Genomic DNA, 24,210 nt, shown 5'->3' on the forward strand with positions numbered 1-24,210 from the left:
TAATTTATAATTCTTTAATCCTATTGTAAACTAAAGCTTTATAATTAAAAAGCATTGCAATGTTAACTAGGAAGTCTTTTAGTACAGCATTGTGGAAAGTATACATTACAATAACTTTCACTCCTTTATATTTCTTCTGGTATCCACAGTCCGAGCCATACCAGGTATCAGTATAATCATTGTTATAAATTTCTTCAGAAAGTATATTAGTATTTTGTCATGCCATGTTCAGAATGCAGTTCTTATCACAGCAGTTATTGTTGATTTTTACTTTTTTTTTTTAGATTACCTGTATTCTGTATCCATTAAGTGTTGAGCATTTTCCTGGTAGGCCTACTGTACTATACTGTATTCGAGAGGTGTGGAGATTCTTGACATAAATAATAATTTGGCCAAATTATTATTTATTATTGGCATGTACTGAATTTTCTTGCAGTGTTGTACAGCAATGGGGGCCTGCTTGGTGCCTTTTGCCTTCATAATCGTGTGGGAGATGACCTTCTCGTTGCCTGCTGCAACATTGGCAGCTTCATTAATTCTGTTTGGTGAGTATATATTTAAAAGCAGTGTATAGAAGTACATAAATGTGACATGCATATACATTAATTTGAGATTTTTGGGTGCTTTATTTAATTTGATGCTGTATTTGAAGAATTTTGTTGTAAAAAACAGTGTAATTCTCTTGTACTTACCATCCTGAGTTTGATATTTAATTTTTTTTTACTCTTGGCAGATGTGGGTTTATTGACATTGACACAATATATCCTGCTAGATCCCATTCTCCTCTTCTTTATCATGGGATCTGTTGTGGGCATAGTTAAATTCCATGCCCAGCGAGAAAAGTAAGTGTATGGTCTATTGTGTCGACTTGTTTCATTTTCTAAATGCTTAGTTAAATATGTTTTGCACAAGTGTTAAGAGAGTGAATAGAGATGAATGGTTTTTGTGACTTGATGAGCTGTTGGAGTGTGAACAAGGTAATATTTTGCAAAGGTATTCTGGAAAGCCGGTTAGCTAGACTTGAGTCCTGAAGGTGGGAAGTACAGTGCCTGCACTTTAAAGGAGGGGTTTGGGATATTAGCTGTTTGGAGTGACATCTGAGCCATCATATCTGCATGCAAAGACAGTGATTGTGTGAATGATGGTGGGAGATGGCCGGTATGTTGGAAAAAAAAATTAAAATGTATATATTTACTTTTGCATCCAAGTAAACTGTATTAGCTAACAGATGTCACAAAATTGAGATTAAAGACACACTTTCCTTTTTTTTTTTTTTTTTTTTTAAGTGGAATTATAGCAGTGTATCATTGAAGGGATGTACATGTAAAAATTGCTTAGTCAGGGTAATTCTCATTGGTTTTGGCAGAACTTTGAACAGATGTCTGCCTGGACAAAATCTTGACCTTGGCTAGAAAACTGAATTCCAAAACAGTGTTGTCACTACATATCTTCAGTGTGCTCCTCTGTTTTTTAATATATTGGGTTTTAATTAAATATTTTATTCTGCAGGCCATTCAGCATCTCTTGGTGGGCATGGTTGTGCTTCACAGGAAGCATGTTATCAGGATCAGTGTCAACAAAGTTTGTTGGCCTTTTCGTTGTAATCTATGTAGGTCTGCACACAATCAAAAGTCTTTGGGATCTCTATGGTGATCTTAATAATTCTTTGGTAAGTTTAAAAAGTTACTATAGTGATGTATGTTACCTCAAGCTGTGTATAATTGGCATATAGTGTTATAGACATGGATGGAAGATTGCAGAGGCATGTTTGTTAGTCGGATGCTTTTCTCCACATTGTAATGTATCAAAAAAGGTTCTAATTTTTTAGAGGCAGATGCAATGACTGTAACAAGAAACATGCTAATTCTGAGGCTAGGAGATACCATTGTTCTGCCTTTTATAGTGTATTGTATTTAAGTGTTTTGTTGCAGACCTATGTGGCAAAACACTTCTTGGCTCGTGCATTGGGTCTCATTGTCCTACCAGTTGTTCTTTATTTTGTCTACTTCTACATTCACCTGACTGTATTATGCAAAAGGTATATTAGTTTATTGTATCTTGAAAAAGTAATTTTCTTTTTACCTAATTGAAGTCTACATAAATATAAAATTGTGTAAGCCATGTGGAGAATATTGTGTATATTTGTTTGCTTTATCTAAAAGACTATTTTATATACCTGTACATTGGTTACTATTAATTCTTGCAATATCTTTTGCTTGCATTGTCTAGTGGGAATGGTGATGGTTTCTACAGTTCTGCATTCCAGTCACAGCTGGAGGGAAACTCTCTGTATAATGCCAGCATGCCTCTAGGTGAGTTATATGTAACGAACTTGGTAACATGAACACCTATCTCACTAAGGTAGGTTGGTAGGCTACTGTTCCTGTGGGGTAGTTATGCCACATGTAGATCCTAAACAAGACCAGTAGTTTTATTTATAAAAGATTTTTTTACATAAGCGGCACGTACGTAGTGCTCTGAACATAGATCTACGTTTTTTTACATGCTTTCAAATGGAGAAAAAAGGTTGGAGCGCTACGCATGTGAACATAGATCTACATTTGGACAGTTTAAGGGTTAATTGAAGCTCTTCTGCTTGGTTTTGAATCTTTCGCATTTGACCATTAATTGATCTTTTTATTTACTGATCTGCCCATTATTTTACTTGAACTTTCCTTAGTTTCGTTTTAATGTCATGGACAGAAACCCAGTTGGCTACTTAGCTGTACTGTAGTAACATCAAATATTTTCCTTACTATACTCAAGCAGTAACAGGGCTAATGTAATGAATGTTAATACAGTAATGGATGTTAATACAAATGTCCAACTGTACTTTCCTTAAAAAAAAATCCTTCATCATAATATTCATCCAGGGAATTGCAAACAAATGAGGATGTTATGGCTTAAAATTAGAAATTTATTAAAATATTTTTTTTTTTGCCTGTTGGATGATCATCGCAGCTTTCCATTAATATTAATAATGCATTATAGCTCCGAAGGTCATTTTCTTTTTCTTTTTCACACAGAACTTGCATATGGAGCAGAGATATCCCTGAAGAATGCCAGAACAGGTGGTGGATATTTGCATTCTCACATACATCTGTATCCTGAAGGTTCAGGGGCTCGGCAGCAACAAATAACAACGTATTCACATAAAGATTTCAACAATAAGTGGTAAATGACGATTTGGGATGCTATACTGTAGACTTCAAATTAATCTTTCGATGCCTTGGACACATTGGGAAAGGACTGACTTTGTACATCTTTTTCAGATATTGTACTTAAGTGTTGAGTGTATTAACCTTTTCAGTGTTGTGACCCCTGCTCACAAGCTTGCTCTCATGGTCAAAGAATTTAAAAAAATTCTTATGAAATCATAGAGAATCTTTTTCCAAAGGTAATGAAACCAAAAAAATTAAATTTGATGGGAAACTTATGGAATCACGCTCTCACAAAGTTAGTGGTCTCGGCGATATTTACGCATTGGCTATTTAGCACCTTTTGGGCCAATTCCATTGTTCCAGTCAACCAATCTTGTAGCTATTTCATTAGTACTCCTTTTATTCTATCACTTGAGTACAAGAAACTGCCCATTTACCTATTTCAGCTACCTAATAAAGTGATCAGAAATTGGTAATTTGGCCACTTTCACACAAAATTCAAGAAAGGCCAGTTTCAAAATAGGGTCCAGCATAAATAATGCAGACATTCCTGGCACCAAAAAATTTCTCTGGTCATTAGTCACGTCTCCAGGCCCCTCTTATATTACACTTGCTTTACATTTTGAATTTTTATTCACATAAAAAAATAGAAGATTTACGGTTATGCAGACTACTGCATTATTGTAGTAATTGTATAAATAATATAAAAGCATTCATGAACGCATATTAGACTCGCCAGTTGACATGTATTGGATGCTTGACTTGATTTCTTTACTCTCGAACATCAGCAGAAATTGAACATTTCCCCAAGTTTGAGCTCAGTTTTAAGCTACTTTCAGTTCTTCAACAAATTAGAATCATATCTATTTCTGTAATATCTCTCTCATTCTATCAAATGAAACCAAGACAGCAAGAATACAACCATAAGTACCACATGAAAATACATCGCAAATTCAGTCTTTTTCCTCATGCACTGCATTATGAAGTGCATAAGATAAAAAGATCCATTCTCTCGTATCTAGGCCCAGATTTATCGCTCACAGCTTGTCTGATTGAGCTGAGCTTGTGGCATCATATTATGGGGCCGACACTGGTTTTGAAGTCGTGATATAACTGGAACAACACCAAAAGGGTTAAGAATTACTTTAAAAACATTTTACACCTTGGTTTGGTTTTTATCTGATGAATAGTCAAAAAGGTGTTTACTACTTAGTTCTCCAAAATGTGAGCGAGATTGTTATTTTGGTTTTCAATCGTTGCTCAACGCACAACAAAAGTTACCGTATTTTCCAGCATATAAGGCACGCTTTGTTTCCCACAAAAAGTCCTGGAAAATCAGCCTGCGCCTTGTATGCTCAAGGTCAGGGTCGAGGGTATGCCTTGGGCTACATTTTAGCAATTGTTTTTTAACATTATATAACTGCTTGGAAACATCGTCTTACATGTCTTATATACTCATGTGTCCTATACTGTATGCTGGAAAATACAGTACATATGAATGACAAAATGGAATGCATTTTTCCTACTTTACGACTCGCAAAATCGTAATGACACGATTGCAAATAAACCATACCACGGACAGGGATAGAACCCGCCATCAGAGTCTCAAAACTCCAGACTGTCGCGTTAGCCACTGGGCCAGCTAGCCACAGTAAGATTTGTCCAGCTAGGTATATTTCTTGAAATATGCCTAGTTAGGATGAATCTTATTGAAGAAATATACCTAGTTTGATGAATCTTATTGTGGCTAGCTGGCCCAGTGGCTAACGCGACAGTCTGGAGTTTTGAGACTGATCGTGGGTTCTATCCCCATCCGTGGTATGGTTTGCATTTTTCCCTTGAAGCAAGTGGAGCAGTGCCTTTTTTTTTTTTTTTTTTTTTTTCTGGCAATTTTGACATGTAAATGATGACCACAAATATTGATATTATTTTTTTTTTTTTTATCACACTGGCCGATTCCCACCAAGGCAGGGTGGCCCGAAAAAGAAAAACTTTCACCGTCATTCACTCCATCACTGTCTTGCCAGAAGGGTGCTTTACACTACAGTTTTTAAACTGCAACATTTACACCCCTCCTTCAGAGTGCAGACACTGTACTTCCCATCTCCAGGACTCAAGTCTGGCCTGCCAGTTTCCCTGAACCCCTTCATAAATGTTACTTTGCTCACACTCCAACAGCACGTCAAGTATTAAAACCATATGTCTCCATTCACTCCTATCAAACACGCTCACGCATGCCTGCTGGAAGTCCAAGCCCCTCGCACACAAAACCTCCTTTACCCCCTCCCTCCAACCTTTCCTAGGCCGACCCCTACCCCGCCTTCCTTCCACTACAGACTGATACACTCTTGAAGTCACTCTGTTTCGCTCCATTCTCTCTACATGTCCGAACCACCTCAACAACCCTTCCTCAGCCCTCTGGACAACAGTTTTGGCAATCCCGCACCTCCTCTTAACTTCCAAACTACAAATTCTCTGCATTATATTCACACCACACATTGCCCTCAGACATGACATCTCCACTGCCTCCAGCCTTCTCCTCGCTGCAACATTCATCACCCATGCTTCACACCCATATAAGAGCATTGGTAAAACTATACTCTCATACATTCCCCTCTTTGCCTCCAAGGACAAAGTTCTTTGTCTCCACAGACTCCTAAGTGCACCACTCACCCTTTTCCCCTCGTCAATTCTATGATTCACCTCATCTTTCGCAGACCCATCCGCTGACACGTCCACTCCCAAATATCTGAATACATTCACCTCCTCCATACTCTCTCCCTCCAATCTGATATCCAATCTTTCATCACCTAATCTTTTTGTTATCCTCATAACCTTACTCTTTCCTGTATTCACCTTTAATTTTCTTCTTTTGCACACCCTACCAAATTCATCCACCAATCTCTGCAACTTCTCTTCAGAATCTCCCAAGAGCACAGTGTCATCAGCAAAGAGCAACTCTGACAACTCCCACTTTATGTGTGATTCTTTATCTTTTAACTCTACGCCTCTTGCTAAGACCCTCGCATTTACTTCTCTTACAACCCCATCTTTAAATATATTAAACAACCACGGTGACATCACACATCCTTGTCTAAGGCCTACTTTTACTGGGAAATAATTTCCCTCTTTCCTACATACTCTAACTTGAGCCTCACTATCCTCGTAAAAACTCTTCACTGCTTTCAGTAACCTACCTCCTTCACCATACACCTGCAACATCTGCCACATTGCCCCCCTATCCACCCTGTCATATGCCTTTTCCAAATCCATAAATGCCACAAAGACCTCTTTAGCCTTATCTAAATACTGTTCACTTATATGTTTCACTGTAAACACCTGGTCCACACACCCCCTACCTTTCCTAAAGCCTACTTGTTCATCTGCTATCCTATTCTCCGTCTTACTCTTAATTCTTTCAATAATAACTCTACCATACACTTTACCAGGTATACTCAACAGACCTATCCCCCTATAATTTTTGCACTGATATATATACAGTATCCTAGGTAGTAGGTTGGTAGACAGCAACCGCCCAGGGAGGTACTACCGTCCTGCCAAGTGAGTGTAAAACGAAAGCCTGTAATTGTTTTACATGATGGTAGGATTGCTGGTGTCCTTTTTTCTGTCTCATGAACATGCAAGTTTTCAGGTACGTCTTGCTACTTCTACTTACACTTAGGTCCCACTACACATACATGTACAAGCACATATATACACACCCCTCTGGGTTTTCTTCTATTTTCTTTCTAGTTCTTATTCTTGTTTATTTCCTCTTATCTCCATGGGGAAGTGGAACAGAATTCTTCCTCCGTAAGCCATGCGTGTTGTAAGAGGCGACTAAAATGCCGGGAGCAAGGGGCTAGTAACCTCTTCTCCTGTATATATTACTAAATGTAAAAGGAGAAACTTTCGTTTTTCCTTTTGGGCCACCCCGCCTCGGTGGGATACGGCCGGTGTGTTGAAAGAAAGAAGAATATATACAGTATATATCAATATGAGTATATATATATATATATATATATATATACAGCAAGAGGCAGAACTGAAAAATATAATAAATTAACATGTGCCATTACATAGTTGATAGTAAGTAGTTGTGTACTATTTGTATAGTGATATTATAGTTACATTAGAGTATTTTATATCTGAATTATTTTTGAACAATAAAAGATATTTATGCTAAAATTAAAATAATAATTTTGAAGGTATGGTTATCAATAATTCATGAAAGTTCCAATGTACTATGATATGCTTGAAAAATTAAATAGCCATGTGATAAATGTTTTACCCTAAGTATATATGAGAAAAGAGCTGTAAGAGTTTTTTTTAACATTGGCAATCTCCCACTGAGGTGGGATGATCTGAAAAAGAAAAGCTTTAACTATCATTCTCACTATCACTGTCTTGCCAGAGGCATGTAGATATGACAATTCAGATTTCCTTCCAGACAAATATCTCTACCCTTCCTTTGGAGTGCAGGCACTGTACTTCCCACTTCCAGCACTCTAGTTGGACTAACCAGTTTCTCTGAATCCCTTCACAGAATATTACCATGCTCACACTTCAACAGCTCATCAGGTCCCAAAAACCATTTGTGTCCTCACCTATCTAACTTGCACATGCCTGCTATTTTAAAAAACTATTACAATGATGAGGCTTGAATTGTATCTTTAAATAAGTATTATTGAAGCTGAAAACTTTCAGCAATAAGTCCACTACTTCATGGTAAACATAGCAGTAAATGATTCCCTAAAGTAGTATAATACTACAGCATCAGCTTAACAAGTTTGACTTTTTTGCAAATTAATTACATTGTTGAGATTTTTTGACATAAGAATTATTTGGTTGCAGGCTTGTGAAGAAATGGAATGAAGAGCCTGGTGACTGGGAAGATGATGACCCTGTTGAATTGGTTAAGAATGGAGACCTTATTCGTCTTGAGCATGTGCCCACTGGTCGAAACCTTCACTCTCATCGTGAGCCATCACCTGTTACAAAACGTCACCATCAGGTTACTGGATATGGTGAAGTGAGTAAAGCATTATTCATAAACTTTTTGCCAAGAGGACTTTAATATTGAGAGATGTTACAAAAGATTCTCCATTTTAGAAAATTTTATTTAAAACAAAAAAATGGGAACAGAAGTGGCTTTCAATTTGGGGGGTGTCACCAGGAACCATGAACGTACTCTTTCAGACTTCCTCTTGTTTTCGTTTGTGCATTACTAGGGAAAGGGTTCCAAACAAGTGCTGCATACTCAATTCAGGAATGGTTGGTTTTTGACAATTCTGAATGAAAGGATGGAGAATTTTGCTGGGGGCTCTGGGCATATTGGGATTCAGCGCTATGACTTTTTCAAGTTTCATTACTTTTATAAACTCGGTTTTGTAATGTCGGCTTGTCTTTTGCTGCTCATTAAACAGTAAAATTAGCTTCCACTTCCACTTTTCAACCAAATTTGTGTAGTTTCTTAAATTCTCCTGTGAATCTTTGGTAACTCCTTAACTATATTTTTTTGAGTTATCACAAAGTTTATTTACAATTACTGACAAATACTGTACTGCTTTGTCATTTGATTTGGGTCTCTGCTACATCAGTAGTCGCTAGTGTCTTAAAAGTTCTGCTTTTATTTTATGTAGATTACCATCAATATCGTATTTTCAGAATGGTATGGGGGATGTGAACGATGTATGGCGTGTGGAAGTGGTAAATGGTGAAGAAGAAGAAGTTGTGAAGACTGTAGTTCACAAGCTCCGATTTGTTCACTACTTGGTTGGCTGTGCTTTGATGTCACATAATAAACAATTACCAAAATGGTAAAGCATGTTCTTCAGTTATTATGGACTAGTTAGAATATAAAGAAATGTCACTACAGGCTATATTGCTTTATGATTAATATATTACCTTTTATTTTTTATGGAAATTACATAGTATCTCCTTTTATGTATTTTAATTAATGGAATTTATCTACAGGGGCTTTGAACAAATGGAAGTCACTTGTAACCCAAATGTGCATGACCTTAACAACTTGTGGAATATAGAAGAAAATGTGTTCCCAAAACGTAAGTGCGCAATGATTGTCTAAATTGGGGGCAGCTTAATGTAAGAGATAGCCTGACCAAAAAGTAATCCTTATATTTTTAAGCTTTGACATTACTGAGAAAGTGTAAAGGTACACATCTAATTTGGTTATAGAAGATAGTGATTATGCTTTCAGTTACTGAAAGAAAGCATTTCATAGATGAAATAAGTATGTAAATACTGAAGATGTAGGTAAACATTAATGAAGAACAGGTATTTAGATATGTAACCCTTTAGATGATATTGATAATAAACAACTTCGTTTTTTAATAGCTTTTCAATATAATGGTGCTGACAGCTTTTTTTTTTTTCTTTTATGGCAGTCATCTTCTAGCTAATGGTTTCCCTACTATCCATCAGGAATAAATGTGATATTTCTCTAAGTATTTATTCTAGTTTAACTACACTTATTTCTTGCGGATACTTAACCTCGTATCTTCCTCATTCACATGCACATCATTTCTTAACCCATTTTTATTTTTGCAGTACCAAACTCCAGTTTTGAGATCTATGGTCCAAACTTCGTAGAGAAGTTCCTAGAGTCTCACACTGTTATGTTCCAAGGTAACTCTGGCCTCAAGCCCAAAGAAGGAGAAATAACTTCCCAACCTTGGCAGTGGCCAATTAACTTCAAGGTGTGTATTTTTTTTCTTTTTGTATAACTCAAATATCAGTTTTTTTCTTGAATTGGCTTTGCAGTATAGTTGAATTGTTGATATTAATTGAAGTGTTTAATTATCATTCTGGGCTACAAATTGAGCACCTCGTTAGAACAATTGCCATTGTACTCAGACTGATATGCTTGAGGAGCTTATTACTTTAATGCTTCATTCTTTGATCTTGCATCAACTTTATTTTAAGAAGAAGAAGACTTGATTCTGTATAAAGAATGGATTTTATTCTAGCTACACGTCTTGTTGAAATGAAATACGGTATACAAAATTTAACATTCACAACTTTCAAATAATTTGCACACACTGCACACCAGTACAGTGCTTACACGCTGAAGGTTGGGTGAGGGTATTAGTTTGATAGGTCTCTTGAATTGTAATACATCTACATATGGAAACTCAACTAGAGAATGAGTGATGGTAAATGTATTTCCATTTTTGGGTCATTCTTTGTGAGAAATGGTTTGTCTTAAAATACAAATTACTGCTGCTAGAGAATTCAGCACAGTTGTAAAGTTATATTTTCAGGCATGGCAAGTTGTATAGCAAGTCTCTGCACCTGCAGTGGAAATAAAAGTACAGTAGAACCCCCCTATTCACAGATTGTTTTCATGGTTTGTTATCCACTGTTTACTGCAGCCTGAAAATAAGCCTTAATTTTGCTTAATGGTGACACCAAAGCACAGAATTAAGTGGTGATGGCAGTTCTTCTAAGCCTAAGAGAAGCTGTTAAGTGCTTGCCATCACTGAAAAAGTGCTAATTCTCCACTTAGTGTGCATAATTTATCGCTTAAACTCTTGTAGGTATGTCTGTAAACAAAGAATGATTTTTATACATAGGGTGCGCCACTATCCATGGTTTCTGGTATTCACGGTAGGTCTTGGAATGTATCCGCCACAGATATGAGGGGACTACTGTAATTATAAAGACTGAGCTCTAGTGTTGCTCTTCTCATGTAACTACAAATAGCTCATTACAAATGGTAATCACACACAAACATGCTGCGTAGTGTTTATAAATACACTGTACTACTGGTATTTAGTAGTTTGTAATATTTTAACCTTTTTAAACACACATTTTTTCTTGAATAAGTGCCACCTCAATGTGTAGATGGTAGGTAGGAGAAAGTGTAGTTATTACTGTGATTGTATATGGTAACATGACCTTTACTTGCATTTTAGGGACAGCATTTCTCAGGTGGCAAGCCTCGTATTTACCTTCTAGGAAATCCAGTAGTATTCTGGGGCAACCTTGTGGCTTTAGTATGTTACTTCACTCTCTGCACCTGGAATTCATTTCAAATTAAAAGGGGCTATAGCATCTCTCCAAATGTTAGAGGTAATTAATGTCTACATAGAGAAATCTTATGCTTTATAAATGCTAAGTGATGTCAAGCCCTTGTGCTTTGTTTTTATTTAGCAAGCAGAATTGAGCATTTAATGTGTGCATCCTGGCATCTTGTATGTTACATTTTCTAAGTAGACATAGTGTGATAAATTAGACACATGTGCAACTCCTGGGTATCTTTATTGAGGAAACGTTTCACCACACAGTGGCTTCATCAGTCCATACGAAGGATAAACTTTAAGAACAGGAGGAGAATGAGGTAATCAGTCCCTCAACCTTGAGTCGATGTGGTCAGTCCATCAATCTTGAATAGAATACGGCATATGAGCGGAGAAGCAGCTTATAAACTGTATGGCAGGAGAGGTGCAGCAGTCGTAGGTGGTGTCACATTTGTCCAGTGTGGAAGTAGGTCGTGCCCAAGGGTTAGGCAAGCGAAGGATTCCCAAGTATTAAGATCCCAAGAAATTGCAGTGTCTGACAGGATTGTAGATGAATGGTTCAAAGAACCGACACGTTGTTAAATTAGACACATGTGCAACTCCTGGGTATCTTTATTGAGGAAACGTTTCACCACACAGTGGCTTCATCAGTCCATACGAAGGATAAACTTTAAGAACAGGAGGAGTTGCACATGTGTCGAATTTAACAATGTGTCGGTTCTTTGAGCCATTCATCTACAATCCTGTCAGACACTGCAATTTCTTGGGATCTTAATACTTGGGAATCCTTCGCTTGCCTAACCCTTGGGCACGACCTACTTCCACACTGGACAAATGTGACACCACCTACGACTGCTGCACCTCTCCTGCCATACAGTTTATAAGCTGCTTCTCCGCTCATATGCCGTATTCTATTCAAGATTGATGGACTGACCACATCGAGTGATTACCTCATTCTCCTCCTGTTCTTAAAGTTTATCCTTCGTATGGACTGATGAAGCCACTGTGTGGCGAAACGTTTCCTCAATAAAGATACCCAGGAGTTGCACATGTCTAATTTAACGTGTCGGTTCTTTGAATCATTCATCTACAAGTAGACATAGTATATTTGCCATTAGTATACATGTATAGGCTTATTGAACAGCGTCATTTTAGATTCGGGAATCGGCAATTCTGCTGTTGTAAACCTGTCCCAGACTACATGTCACTTGTCCTTGTCTGGCTTGGCTTACCTGAATCTTTTTTTCCCAAAGTTTGGCTTCAGTATTTTTTAGCTAAGTTGCATGCATTTCTCATTTTATACAACAGATCACCTGTGTATGCAGCATTTAAGTCTTGCCATTTTTGTGTGCGCTTGTAAATTTACTTTTTTACTTTTTTTGTGTGCGTGTGATTGTGTAATGTTACTTTGTTTAGGGACAATGGTTTTCAGCCATTGATGGCTTCAAGGTGTACCTGCTTGGTAACCCCATCATTTGGTGGGGCAACTTGTTTGTGTTGGCTGCTTTCGTGCTCGTCTATTTCTACCATGCTTACAGGACACAAAGAGGAAAAGTGGATGATACAGAAACTAAAGGTATGTTGCAATGCTTGAATACAAAATTGCAAGTCCAATAATTATAATTTTAACTTTAAGGTGCAAATATTGGGCTTAGTAAATTTTTTTTTTTCCTTATCGACAAAGTGGTTTCATTGCCAAGTCCACTTAGTAAACTATAACATAACATGCTAAATGAAAAATTATACTGTATGCACTTTTTTCTGTCAAACAGCATGCCTTGCTTTAATGTGATCTGGAAGCCTATTATTCAGAATGAGAGATTTTGAATGCTAAATTTTATTTACCTGATGGATAAAAACTTATGAGGGATTAGAAAATACAGTACAGCATTTGAAATTTACCATAATAAGCACTGATAAAATATTTTACTTAGTTTTAGTTGCAGATTTTGACCAATTGCTTGATTATGCAGGTATTTTTATATTTAAATATCTATAATATAAAATCTGAATTGATATACAGTCCTCTCAAGAAAGGTGCCTTAGTACTGGTGAGTGACTCTTGATTCTAGTGTATTTGCACTTATTCTCCCTTTTCTTGAATCAAACCTTATTTCCTCCTAGTACCCCAAGTGTTGTATGGTTACTATGGGTTTAGTACTCCCTATACGTATATGTAATATTAAAAATTAGAATAAAATTACACCTCGGCAGACCCCTGTTTAACATACTTAGATTTAATGAACGATATCCAGGAACAACAAGGTAAAGTACTTAAAATCAGAATTCTGTTGTTAAGGCTAATTATGGGTCTGTTAAATTCAGAATTATCCATTTTGGTTGTTTCCTGGGTAAATTGATTTTGGGTTTTAATGGACAAAATCCATTAAATCCAGGATTGTTTAGATAAAATTATTTGGAGTGATTGGACACACCACTCCTTCCCCATTTAAGTCAGTTAAATCAAGCATTCACTATTAAACACTTAGTCAGGAGGAGAGAGAGGCAAAAGTCATGTTACACATGTTGAAGTTGTGCAGTGATCTGGTAGGTTGTAGCAGTTCATTCTTGCCCCATGTAGCAGGACTTTCATCTGTGACAGTACCAAATAGAAAAAAAAAAGCCACTTTTAATGTAATACAAAATGTTAATTTTAAAATGCAGCTCGTCGTGACAAAACCTTGGAAGCCTGTGGATGGCTAGTGTTGGCATGGGGCCTTCATTACCTGCCTTTCTATGCCATGGGTCGTATCCTGTACTTCCATCATTACTTCCCAGCACTCCTGTTCTCCTCAATGCTTACTGGTAAGAGTTGGTGATTTACAGTATTATAGTATATGTAACGCTTCTTTGAATATTAGGACAGTGGTAGTACAGGTCCTCCATCACAAATCTGGCATCATTGGGACCTGTAGTGTGCCGGATTACAGAGTGGTTAGGTTAGAATACGCTTAATAAAATTAACCAACTTGACTTACACAAAGTTCATTGAACATCGGCAAAAGTCGAACATTCCCGCTACTTTGAGCTCGGTTTTAAGGTACTTTTCATCATGAAAGCAATCAAAATCATGTCTATTTCTGTAATATATCTTCCATTCTATCAAATGAGTCCAAAAAATGAGAATACAACCATAAAAAGCATACGAAAATATACCGCAAAGAGGCGGCTAATGGCTGAGAAGTGAACTCCCTTATTTATCGTCCGTCTTTTTTATTTTTGTTGTACGTTAAGAAGCATCTTTCCATTGTACATTGCCCAAGTTTCAATGAGATAGCCCAACAAACAACCAAGAAAAAAAAAACATTTACCAAAAATCATATATGGCAAGCCCAAGCCAGGTACTGGAAATAAGTCACTTTGTCTGACTTTTTTTGGGTTATCCTAGGTTCTCTATACATATGCTGCTATGTATGATAATCTATGTAACTGCATTTGTGTATACCTGAATAAACTTATTTACTTCTAGTCTGTCAACTGAGTACAAGAAACTGCCCATTCACTCATTTCAACTACCCAATAAAGTGGTCAGAAATTGGCAATTTGGCCGATTTCACACAAATTTCAACAGATGCCAATTTCAAAATAGGGTCCAGAATAAACAGTGCAGACATTCCTGGCACTAAAATAACATTTTCTCTGTTCATTAATCATGGCTTCAGGCCCCTCTTATATTACTCTTGCTTACCATTTGGAATTTTTATTCACAAACAAATAGGAGATTTACTGTTATGCAGACTTATGTATTATTGTAATAATTGTATAAATAATGTCAACCCATTCTTGACCATGTATTGGAATTTGGAGTGGCAGGCGGACAGGTATTGGACGGTGACGTCATTTGTTTACTCTTGAGCTTCGCTAAAGAATAGAACATTTTCGCTACTGTGAGTGCAATTTCAAGGTACTTTTCATCATGAAAGCAATCAAAATCATATCTATTTCTGTAATATATCTTTCATTCTATCAAATGAGACCGAAAAAATGAGAATACAGTATAACCATAAAAAACACAAAAATGTACCGCTAAGCGGCCACTAATGGCTGAGAAGTGAACTCCGCTATTTATGGTCTGATTTCTTTCATTTTTGGTGTACATTAAGAAGTATCTTTCCATCATACATTGCCCAAGTTTGAATAAGATAACCCAACAAACAACTGAGAAAATAATATAATAATATCTTTATTGTAGGTAGTAGGTTGGTAGACAGCAACCACCCAGGGAGGTACTACCATCCTGCCAAGTGAATGTAAAACAACAGCCTGTAATTGTTTTACATGATGGTAGGATTGCTGGTGTCTTTTTTTCTGTCTCATAAACATGCAAGATTTCAGGTACGTCTTGCTACTTCTACTTACACTTAGGTCACACTACACATACATGTACAAGCATACATGTATATATATACACACACCCCTCTGGGTTTTCTGCTATTTTCTTTCTAGTTCTTGTTCTTGTTTATTTCCTCTTATCTCCATGGGGAAGTGGAGCAGAATTCTTCCTCCGTAAGCCATGCGTGTTGTAAGAGGCGACTAAAATGCCGGGAGCAATGGGTTAGTAACCCCTTCTCCTGTATAAATTACTAAATTTAAAAAAAAACTTTTTTTTTTCTTTTTGGGTCACCCTGCCTCGGTGGGATACGACCGGTTTTGTTGAAAGAAGAAGAAAGAAGAATATCTTTATTTACTACATGTACATGTACAAGGTATACAGGCCTAGCTGACATCAGTGACATATTACTATATAGAAAGCCACTTGTTATGCAGAGTATTTCAAGAAAATTAGGTCAGTGTCCCAGGATAACACTCACACTAGTCGGCTAACACCCAGGTACCCATTTACTGATGGGTAAACATAGACAACAGGTGCAAAGAAACACGCCTAATGTTTCTACCCTGGCTGGGAATCGAATATTTACCAAAAATCATATATGGCAAACCCAAGCCAGGTACTAAAAATGAGACACGTTGACTTTTTTGAGTTATCCTAGGTTCTCTACACATGCTGCTATGTGTGATAATATATATAGAGAAAATAGCTTTTTTGTTTCAGGTTTATGGTGCAGTATGAGTGTATATCGCAGTTAGCCCTGTGCTACACTCCGTTTTCTCTAATACGAGCCCCCAAGACAGGGATAGGAGAATGGTATTTGTATACCACTCTCTTCATACCTCCATCGAACTGCTCGGTATTATGTCAAATATTATTCATTCTGGAGTATTTAACATGTTTTATGTTATTTATATTGTTTATTATGTCATATTAGATCAGTTGTGATAGGCAAATAAGCTATAGTGTTGATATTAGCGTAATAAAGCATATTCTCCTGCTTCATGAGATTGAGTTCATGGCAACCGACATTGGCTTCAAAGCCACCTTATCTTTAATGGATAATATACTGTGTAGGTGCTTTACATAATGAGAAGCATTAATTTTACTCATTGGAACCATGGCTAGGGCTAAAAGTAAGCAGGTTAAAACAATAAATGGAGAAAAAGAAAGTGGAATGACTTGTGCAGCAAGTAGCGCCACCAAACAGTACCAGCAGGTTGGTGTGGTGATCCTGGAAATTTGAAATTATGCTAGCCAAAATTAGTGCCAAATAACTGAAGGAACCGAATAACTGATTGCCGGATTTGTGATGGCGGACCTGTATGAACTTGAAAATTTGTTACTTGAGATGGCAGATCTTGTAAAGAAAAAAGAAAAATTTAATTTGTCATGTTCATCTCACCCAAAGTGGTGCTCTTGATCTAAGAAATGGACGTATCCTCCCTGTCATTGGATCAAACCTGAATTGCTTCTAATTTTCCTGGTGCAGTACAACCCCTGTGGGTTTTGGGCTTCCCAGTGATTAAAACAGTTTTCCTACATGCCTGTGTGTTTAAAATTCAGTTGTGCACTTAAAGCAAAATATATTTTCAAGAAATTTTGAATAAAATAGTGACATAAGTTGAAAGAACTCATTGTATGCACAGCATTTCAGGAAATAAATTGTACAAAAGCTTGTGTGAGGAAAACTACCAGAAAAAAAAAAGTTGTATACCTAACAGGTTTTATAGAAGGAAACTAGTCATTTAAAGGGGGCTTCTGGGACTTGTTATGGTAACCCTACGTAAGTAATTTTTTTAATAAATGTTCAACTTCAGAAGCATCATAGCTGTTACTTCAAAGCAAGAGCCTCATTGGTAACAGTAGTGAGGAAGAAATGGATGTTAATTTTAATGTCTCTAGTTATATTTTAGGTATGATCAGAGTTCAGGGAATGGACTCACGAAATCGTAATGACACATTTGCAAACAAACCATACCATGGGTCAGTCATAACTCCAGACCGACGCGTTAGCCACTGGGCCAGCTGGCTGCAATAAGACATCCAACTAGGTTTTATCCCTGCCCGTTGTATGTTCTTGGGGGGGGGGGGATGGTCTTATAAAAGTAGAGTATTTGTACAAGTACTAGTATTCTTAAATATACCAGTACTTGTGAAATCTTGTGAATGGAGTAGCATCAACTGAGAATCCCTGCATCTGACCCACTTGACATATTAATAGGTGGTTTGGTCATTTAGAGAGAATGGATCAAAGTAGAATGACATGGAAAGCATATAAATCTATAGGGGAAGGAAAGAGGGGTAGGGGTCGTCCTCGAAAGGGTTGGAAAGAGGGGGTAAAGGAGGTTTTGTGGGTGAGGGGCTTGGACTTCCAGCAAGCGTGCATGAGCGTGTTAGATAGGAGTGAATGGAGACGAATGATACTTGGGACCTGACGATCTGTTGGAGTGTGAGCAGGGTAATATTTAGTGAAGGGATTCAGGGAAATCGGTTATTTTCATATAGTCGGACTTGAGTCCTGGAAATGGGAAGTACAATGCCTGCACTTTAAAGGAGGGGTTTGGGATATTGGCAGTTTGGAGGGATATGTTGTGTATCTCTATACGTATATGCTTCTAAACTGTTATATTCTGAGCACCTCTGCAAAAGCAGTGATAATGTGTGAGTGTGGTGAAAGTGTTGAATGATGATGAAAGTATTTTCTTTTTGGGGATTTTCTTTCTTTTTTTTGGGTCACCCTGCCTCGGTGGGAGACGACCGACTTGTTAGAAAAAAAAAAAAAAAAAAAATGTTTGCCAAGAGAAATTTTGATATTCCACTTGACATGTTAAAAAAAAAACTAACCTTTTTCTTCAGGTGTTATTCTTGATTATTTGCTTGAGAGTCTGCCTAGCATGGTTCCTCAGTACCTCTCATCATCAGTGTATCCCTGGCTCACTGGATTATTCTATTCTACTTTAATTTATAGGTAGGTAAAAAGTTTTCTTTTAAGAGACAGTTTCACATACTGTAAATGTGCACAAACAACCCACACCTTGGAGAAAGAAGCCTATGATGTTTCAGTCTGTCTTGGACCATTGACTAGTCACACTAGTGACTAGTCAGTAGTCCAAGTTGGACCGAAACATTGTCATAAACATCTTTCTCCTATGTGTGGGTTATTTGTGTATTATTCCAGTCAACAGTATTGTGCCTTTTTGTTCTTTATAATGTCGGTTTTCTAAACCATTTACAAACTGAAGAATGAGAGACTTTTGCAACATTTCACCAGTGGCTTCTCTGTATTGGACTGAAGCCATTGACTGGTGAACTTTTCTGCAATAGAGATTCTCCAATGTTGCAAAAGTTTCATTCTTCACAATTATTCCAAAGTATAATTGGAGTCAGTTTTTGGGTGATGAAATAAAAGTTCCATATATAGTAATACTAAGTGATAAACATTTGATACACATATGTACAAAGACATTTTAATATCCTTATATTTAGATTCACTTTATATTTGACTTTATCCACACTGTTAGTTTTTATATTAAATATGCCTCTTCAAGGGGGGCTCCTTGTTGTGGTGAAGAGGCTCTTGGTCTGAGGAATTAGACCTGTCGGTCTCCTTCCTCAGACCGAACCTAATTACCCCCCAATCCCCCCTTCCCTATCCCATCCTCCCCTTTTTCCTTTCCTCCTCCTCCTAATCCCCACCCCTCCCTTTTGCCCTTCCTCTTTTTGGCCTTTGGAATTTCTCCCACAGGCGCGCTAGTTCCTAGGTAGGGGAAAGGATACCGGGGTCCATCCCATTCCGTTGAGGTTCTTGGCGGTGGCGTAGTTTGCCGTGGAATCTGGATTGCCTGGGGATGTCCCGATCCCTCTCCGGTATCCCGGAGTGTAGCTTTGGGTGTCTTTCGGGCGACGGGTGTATCTCTGGAAGCCACCTTTTCGGATTCCGGGGGTGGTGGCCGAAGGAGGTATGCTTTGTGGCGGATATCCGGCCGCCCTCTCTTTTGTCCACCGAGGTAGCTCGGCAGATGTGAGGTTGCTATCCCGGATTGCTGGTTTACTGGCATGAAGGGTAGGGTATGACATGGGTTCCATGCTGCATCTGCACTACTAGCGGTGCTGAGGTCCTCTTGGGCACGGAGGGAGATTTCCGGCCCTTTCATTCCTCCCCACTTCCCCCTTTTTTTATTCTTTTTTTTTTATTTTTATTTTCTTTTCTTTCTATTTTCTTAAAAACAAAAAGCAGAGGAGTAACCTAACCATGGAGAACCCAATCCATGAACCCACTACCCCTGGGCCCCATTCATGATACCGCACCCCATTCTGACCCTGCCTTGTTTTTAGACCACTCTTCGGACACTCCTGATGCCCCTGTACCTCTTGCTGGTGCTGTTTCCTCACCCGCTTCAGGTACCAGGGCTTCGACTGACTCCTTCAATTTGTCTGGCCTCCGCTCTCCTTTGACTATGCTTCCGGCCTCTCCCTCTACGGTACGGCAATTTTCAAATCGCCAGCCCGTTTCACGACGGACCAACTCCGGTCCTACTCCTAAACGCCAACGTCAATCTCCTGATGATGTTCCTTCATTACCTTCCCATTCTACTCGGAAAAGACCGACACGTCATGCACTCCCTCTCCACGCTCAGTTTCGGACCACACAATGGACTAAATTCTTTACTTTAAGACCGACTTCTTCTTCTGCCTATCTTTCTGACTATAGTATTGGCAAAGTACTTCTGCGTCATGTTGGTAGAGATATTTTATTTCATGCTCTCAAGAGCGGTACGAGCATCATCACTGTCCAGAATGCTACCCAAGCTCATGATCTTTCTCTCCTTTCGCATATCGATACTACTCCTATCACTATTGAAAAACATCATTCTCTCAATTCTTGTAGTGGTACTGTCATTCTGCCCCATACCATAGTCCAACAGAATTTCCAGTCATGTGGCAATGACATTCTTGAACAGCTGGAACTCCAGGATCTCCCAATCCTCAAAGTCAACACTTATGTCCTTCCTGCCCGTGGGCGGAGACGTTACCCTTGCAATGTGGCTCTATTAACTTTCGACAGCCGAGAACTTCCATCCTCTGTTTATGTCGCGGGACATAGGTTACAAGTTCGAAACGTGATCCCTATACCGCAACAGTGTAGAAATTGCTGGCGTTTTGGTCACCCAGCGAAATATTGCAGATCTATAGCCGAATGCCCAGTCTGTGGTGCCGACGACCATTCTAATACATCTTGCAGTCAACCTCCATCTTGCCTTAATTGTAATGAAGCTCACCCTTCGTACTCCCGCCGTTGCCAGGTCTACTTAAATGAGCGTGAAATCCGTTGCCTCAAAGAGGCAGAAGGTTTCAATTATGCTATGGCAGTTACTCATCTCCGCCTCCAAGGAAGACTACCCGGTGTTTCTTATTCTCATGTTTCAAAACATCCCCCCACTTCTGGGGTCCCATCTTCTGCAGCCTCCTCTGTTGTTAAACCTCCCATAGCCACTCCGGCATCTAATCCTTTTGCTGTCTTTGGCTCTGACGTCCCGACTACAACTCTGTCTGTTCTCACATCTTCGCGTCCTTCCTCACAAGCCCCAGTATCGACAAGACCTCGTACGACACCTTATACCAATCGCCCCTCTACTTCTCAGAAGTCCAAAAAATCTACATTGCTCAAATCTTCTTTGCCCCTTCCTTCCCTTCTTCCACCTCTACACTTTACCTTTCCAGTCTCTGTGCCTAGTTCTTCCCCTCTCTCTGGCTCTATTACAAGTGTGGAGGTTCACCCTCCTCCTCGTACTATGCCTTCCACCCCCGTCCCCTCCCAAGTTTCTCCCTCTTCTGCCACCTCCCAGGTTTCTGCCTCTTCTGCCACCTCCCAGGTTTCTGCCTCTTCTGCCCCCCCGCACTTCATCTCCAGTCCCCTACACTCTTTCGTCCCCCTCTACTTTGGTACAGTCCATTACTGTCCCAATCTTTACTCGCCCTCCTCCTTCTACCTCCAATATGGTCTCCCATACATCTTTGAATTTAGAAACACTTGAAGCCATTTCAGAATATATTGCAGAGACTAAACCTTCAATGGACACTGATTCACCTCCTGTTCCTTCTCTTCCCTCTCCTCCATCTTCACAACGCTCCGTTCCTTCGCTGCTTGAACGTCTTCCAATGCCACCACACGTCGACTTTTCTAACCCCTCTAGTCCGTAGGTGCCCTTCCCTACGGATTCCTGGCATTTTCTTCATTGCCAATCATGGCCTATTTACAGTGGAATATCCGCGGCCTCAGGGGTAATCGGGGTGAGCTTCAGATGTTGCTTTCCAGGTTTTCCCCTGTTGGTGCTTGCTTACAAGAACCAAAATTACACTCAGCTGTTTTCCAACCTATCTCAGGCTATAATTTATTGTATTCTTCGGATCCTTTCTCAGATGGGACCTTTAATGAAAGTGCCCTTCTTCTATGCAATGATATTCCGTACTGTCAACTATTTGTCCACACCTCGCTGCATTACATTGCAGCCCGTATCCACTTGAATAAGTGGTTTACAATATGTTCTTTATATCTCTCTCTCTCCTTCTCGAGCATTTTCTATCCCAGATTTTGCCTTTCTAGTTTCATCCTTACCACCACCCCTTCTGTTACTTGGTGATTTTAATTAAGGCCCACCATTTCCTCTGGGGGGGGTCTCATTGTGACTCACGTGGCATCCAGTTGGAGGCTTGTCTCGCCTCTCACCCCCTCCATGTTTTAAATATGGGTACTCCCACCCATTTTGATCCTCGTCCTCATACTCTATCTTGCATCGGTCTATCAGTCAGCTCTTCCTCCACTGCACTCGACTTCACCTGGTCTGTTCTACCGGACTTGCATGACAGCGATCATTTTCCAATCATTCTTACTTCTCCTTCATATTCACCACCTTTCTGTAGCCCTCGCTGGCAATTTGATCGGGCAAATTGGGACCTTTACTCGCAACTCACTGCTTTTAGTGAGGTTCCTTCTTCATCCTCCATTGGTGAGCTCCTACACCTCTTCTCGACGTCAGTTTATACCGCAGCTTCTCATTCTATACCCCAAACCTCAGGCAGGCATTCTCAGAAGTGCGTGCCTTGGTGGTCTCCTGCTTGTGCTCGTGCAGTACGTTTGAAACGCGCTGCATGGGGCAGGTACTGATACAATAGAACCAATGAGAGACTTCTTGATTTTAAGCAGAGGCGTGCGATCCCTCGCCGTGTCATTCGTGATGCTAAACGCACTTGCTGGCGAGACTGTTTCCACCATCACCTCTGCTTCCTCTATGAGTGCAGTCTGGAAAAAAGTGAGGAAATTGAGTGGTAAATACTCTCCTGACCTGGCTCCTGTTCTACGGGTCGCCGGTATTGATGTAGCAAACCCTCTTGACGTTGCCGTTGAAATTGGCACTCATCTGGTCCGTATTTCCTGGGGGCTCCATCTATGCCCTTCGTTTCTTTCCTCAAAGTCTGCCAGAGAGTTAGTACCCTTGGACTTTTCTTCTCTCAGAGAAGAACAGTATAATGTGCCTTTTACACTTCAGGAACTGGAGGCAACACTCTCAGCTTGCCGATCATCGGCAGCTGGACCTGACGACATTCATATTCGTATGTTACAACATTTACATCAGTCAGCCCTTGTAGTCCTCTTACACCTCTTCAATCTTATTTGGGCACAAGGAGTTCTTCCACAGCTGTGGAAATCTGCCATTGTTCTCCCTTTCCGCAAGCCGGGTACTACAGGACATGATGCCTCCCACTATCGTCCCATCGCTCTTACTAGTGCAGTTTGCAGAGTGATGGAACGTCTGGTAAATCGACGCTTAATGTGGTATTTAGAGACACACGACAGTCTCTCCGCTAGTCAATATGGCTTTCGTAAGGGCCGTTCTACCATAGATCCCCTTACTACGCTTAGATACATATGTTCGCAATGCCTTTGCGAATAATCACTCGGTTATTGCCATATTTTTTGACCTTGAGAAGGCATATGACACAACCTGGAGGTATAATATTTTGGCCCAAGCCCACTCCTTAGGCCTCCGAGGCAATCTACCATCCTTCCTTAAGAACTTTTTAACTGACAGACACTTCCATGTTCGAGTCAATAATGTGCTTTCCCCGGACTTCGTCCAAGCTGAAGGTGTCCCTCAGGGATGTGTTCTGAGCACAAGGCTTTTTCTCCTAGCTATAAATGATTTGGCCTCTGTTCTTCCACCCAATATTTGGTCATCACTCTGTTGATGACTTCGCTATTGCTTGTGCAGGCGCTGACTGTCATCTCATTGCAGTTTCTCTCCAGCATGCGGTCGACCGTGTTTCCACTTGGGCCACCACGCATGGGTTTAAATTTTCCAGTACCAAAACTCACCAAATTACTTTCACTAGACGCTCTGTCATCTCCGATCATCCTTTGTATCTCTGTGGCTCCCGTATCCCCGAACGTGATACAGTCAGGTTTCTAGGCCTTCTCTTTGACCGTAGGTTATCCTGGAAACCTCACATTACCTCTCTGAAGGCAACTTGTCACAGCCGGCTAAACCTTCTTAAAACCCTTGCTCATCTTTCCTGGGGAGCTGATCGTCAAACTCTGCTTCGCCTACATTCAGCCCTCGTTTTATCGAAACTGTATTATGGTGACCAGATTTATTCAGTGGCCTCTCCTGCTACT

General features: G+C 39.4%; 1 protein-coding gene across 2 annotated transcripts in view; it reads left to right on the forward strand.

The window, feature by feature from the left end:
* Window positions 1–24,210, forward strand: part of tw (Protein O-mannosyl-transferase 2) — a 33,666-nt gene that overhangs the window by 6,950 nt on the left and 2,506 nt on the right. The window contains exons 5-17 of one of the 2 annotated variants that reach the window (XM_053781931.2): window positions 437–545; window positions 734–842; window positions 1,510–1,669; window positions 1,932–2,038; window positions 2,230–2,312; window positions 3,027–3,174; window positions 8,016–8,193; window positions 8,829–8,980; window positions 9,138–9,226; window positions 9,732–9,880; window positions 11,099–11,255; window positions 13,868–14,008; window positions 18,393–18,504. In XM_053781931.2, coding sequence (XP_053637906.1) covers window positions 437–545; window positions 734–842; window positions 1,510–1,669; window positions 1,932–2,038; window positions 2,230–2,312; window positions 3,027–3,174; window positions 8,016–8,193; window positions 8,829–8,980; window positions 9,138–9,226; window positions 9,732–9,880; window positions 11,099–11,255; window positions 13,868–14,008; window positions 18,393–18,504 — 1,694 coding nt within the window. Of the gene's footprint in view, window positions 1–436; window positions 546–733; window positions 843–1,509; window positions 1,670–1,931; window positions 2,039–2,229; window positions 2,313–3,026; window positions 3,175–8,015; window positions 8,194–8,828; window positions 8,981–9,137; window positions 9,227–9,731; window positions 9,881–11,098; window positions 11,256–12,619; window positions 12,780–13,867; window positions 14,009–18,392; window positions 18,505–24,210 lie in introns of both variants that reach the window. The other variant, XM_053781930.2, reaches the window with a different exon arrangement.

This window comes from Cherax quadricarinatus, chromosome 30 (genome assembly GCF_038502225.1).
Source record: "Cherax quadricarinatus isolate ZL_2023a chromosome 30, ASM3850222v1, whole genome shotgun sequence".
NCBI classification, from domain to species: Eukaryota; Metazoa; Arthropoda; class Malacostraca; order Decapoda; family Parastacidae; genus Cherax; species Cherax quadricarinatus.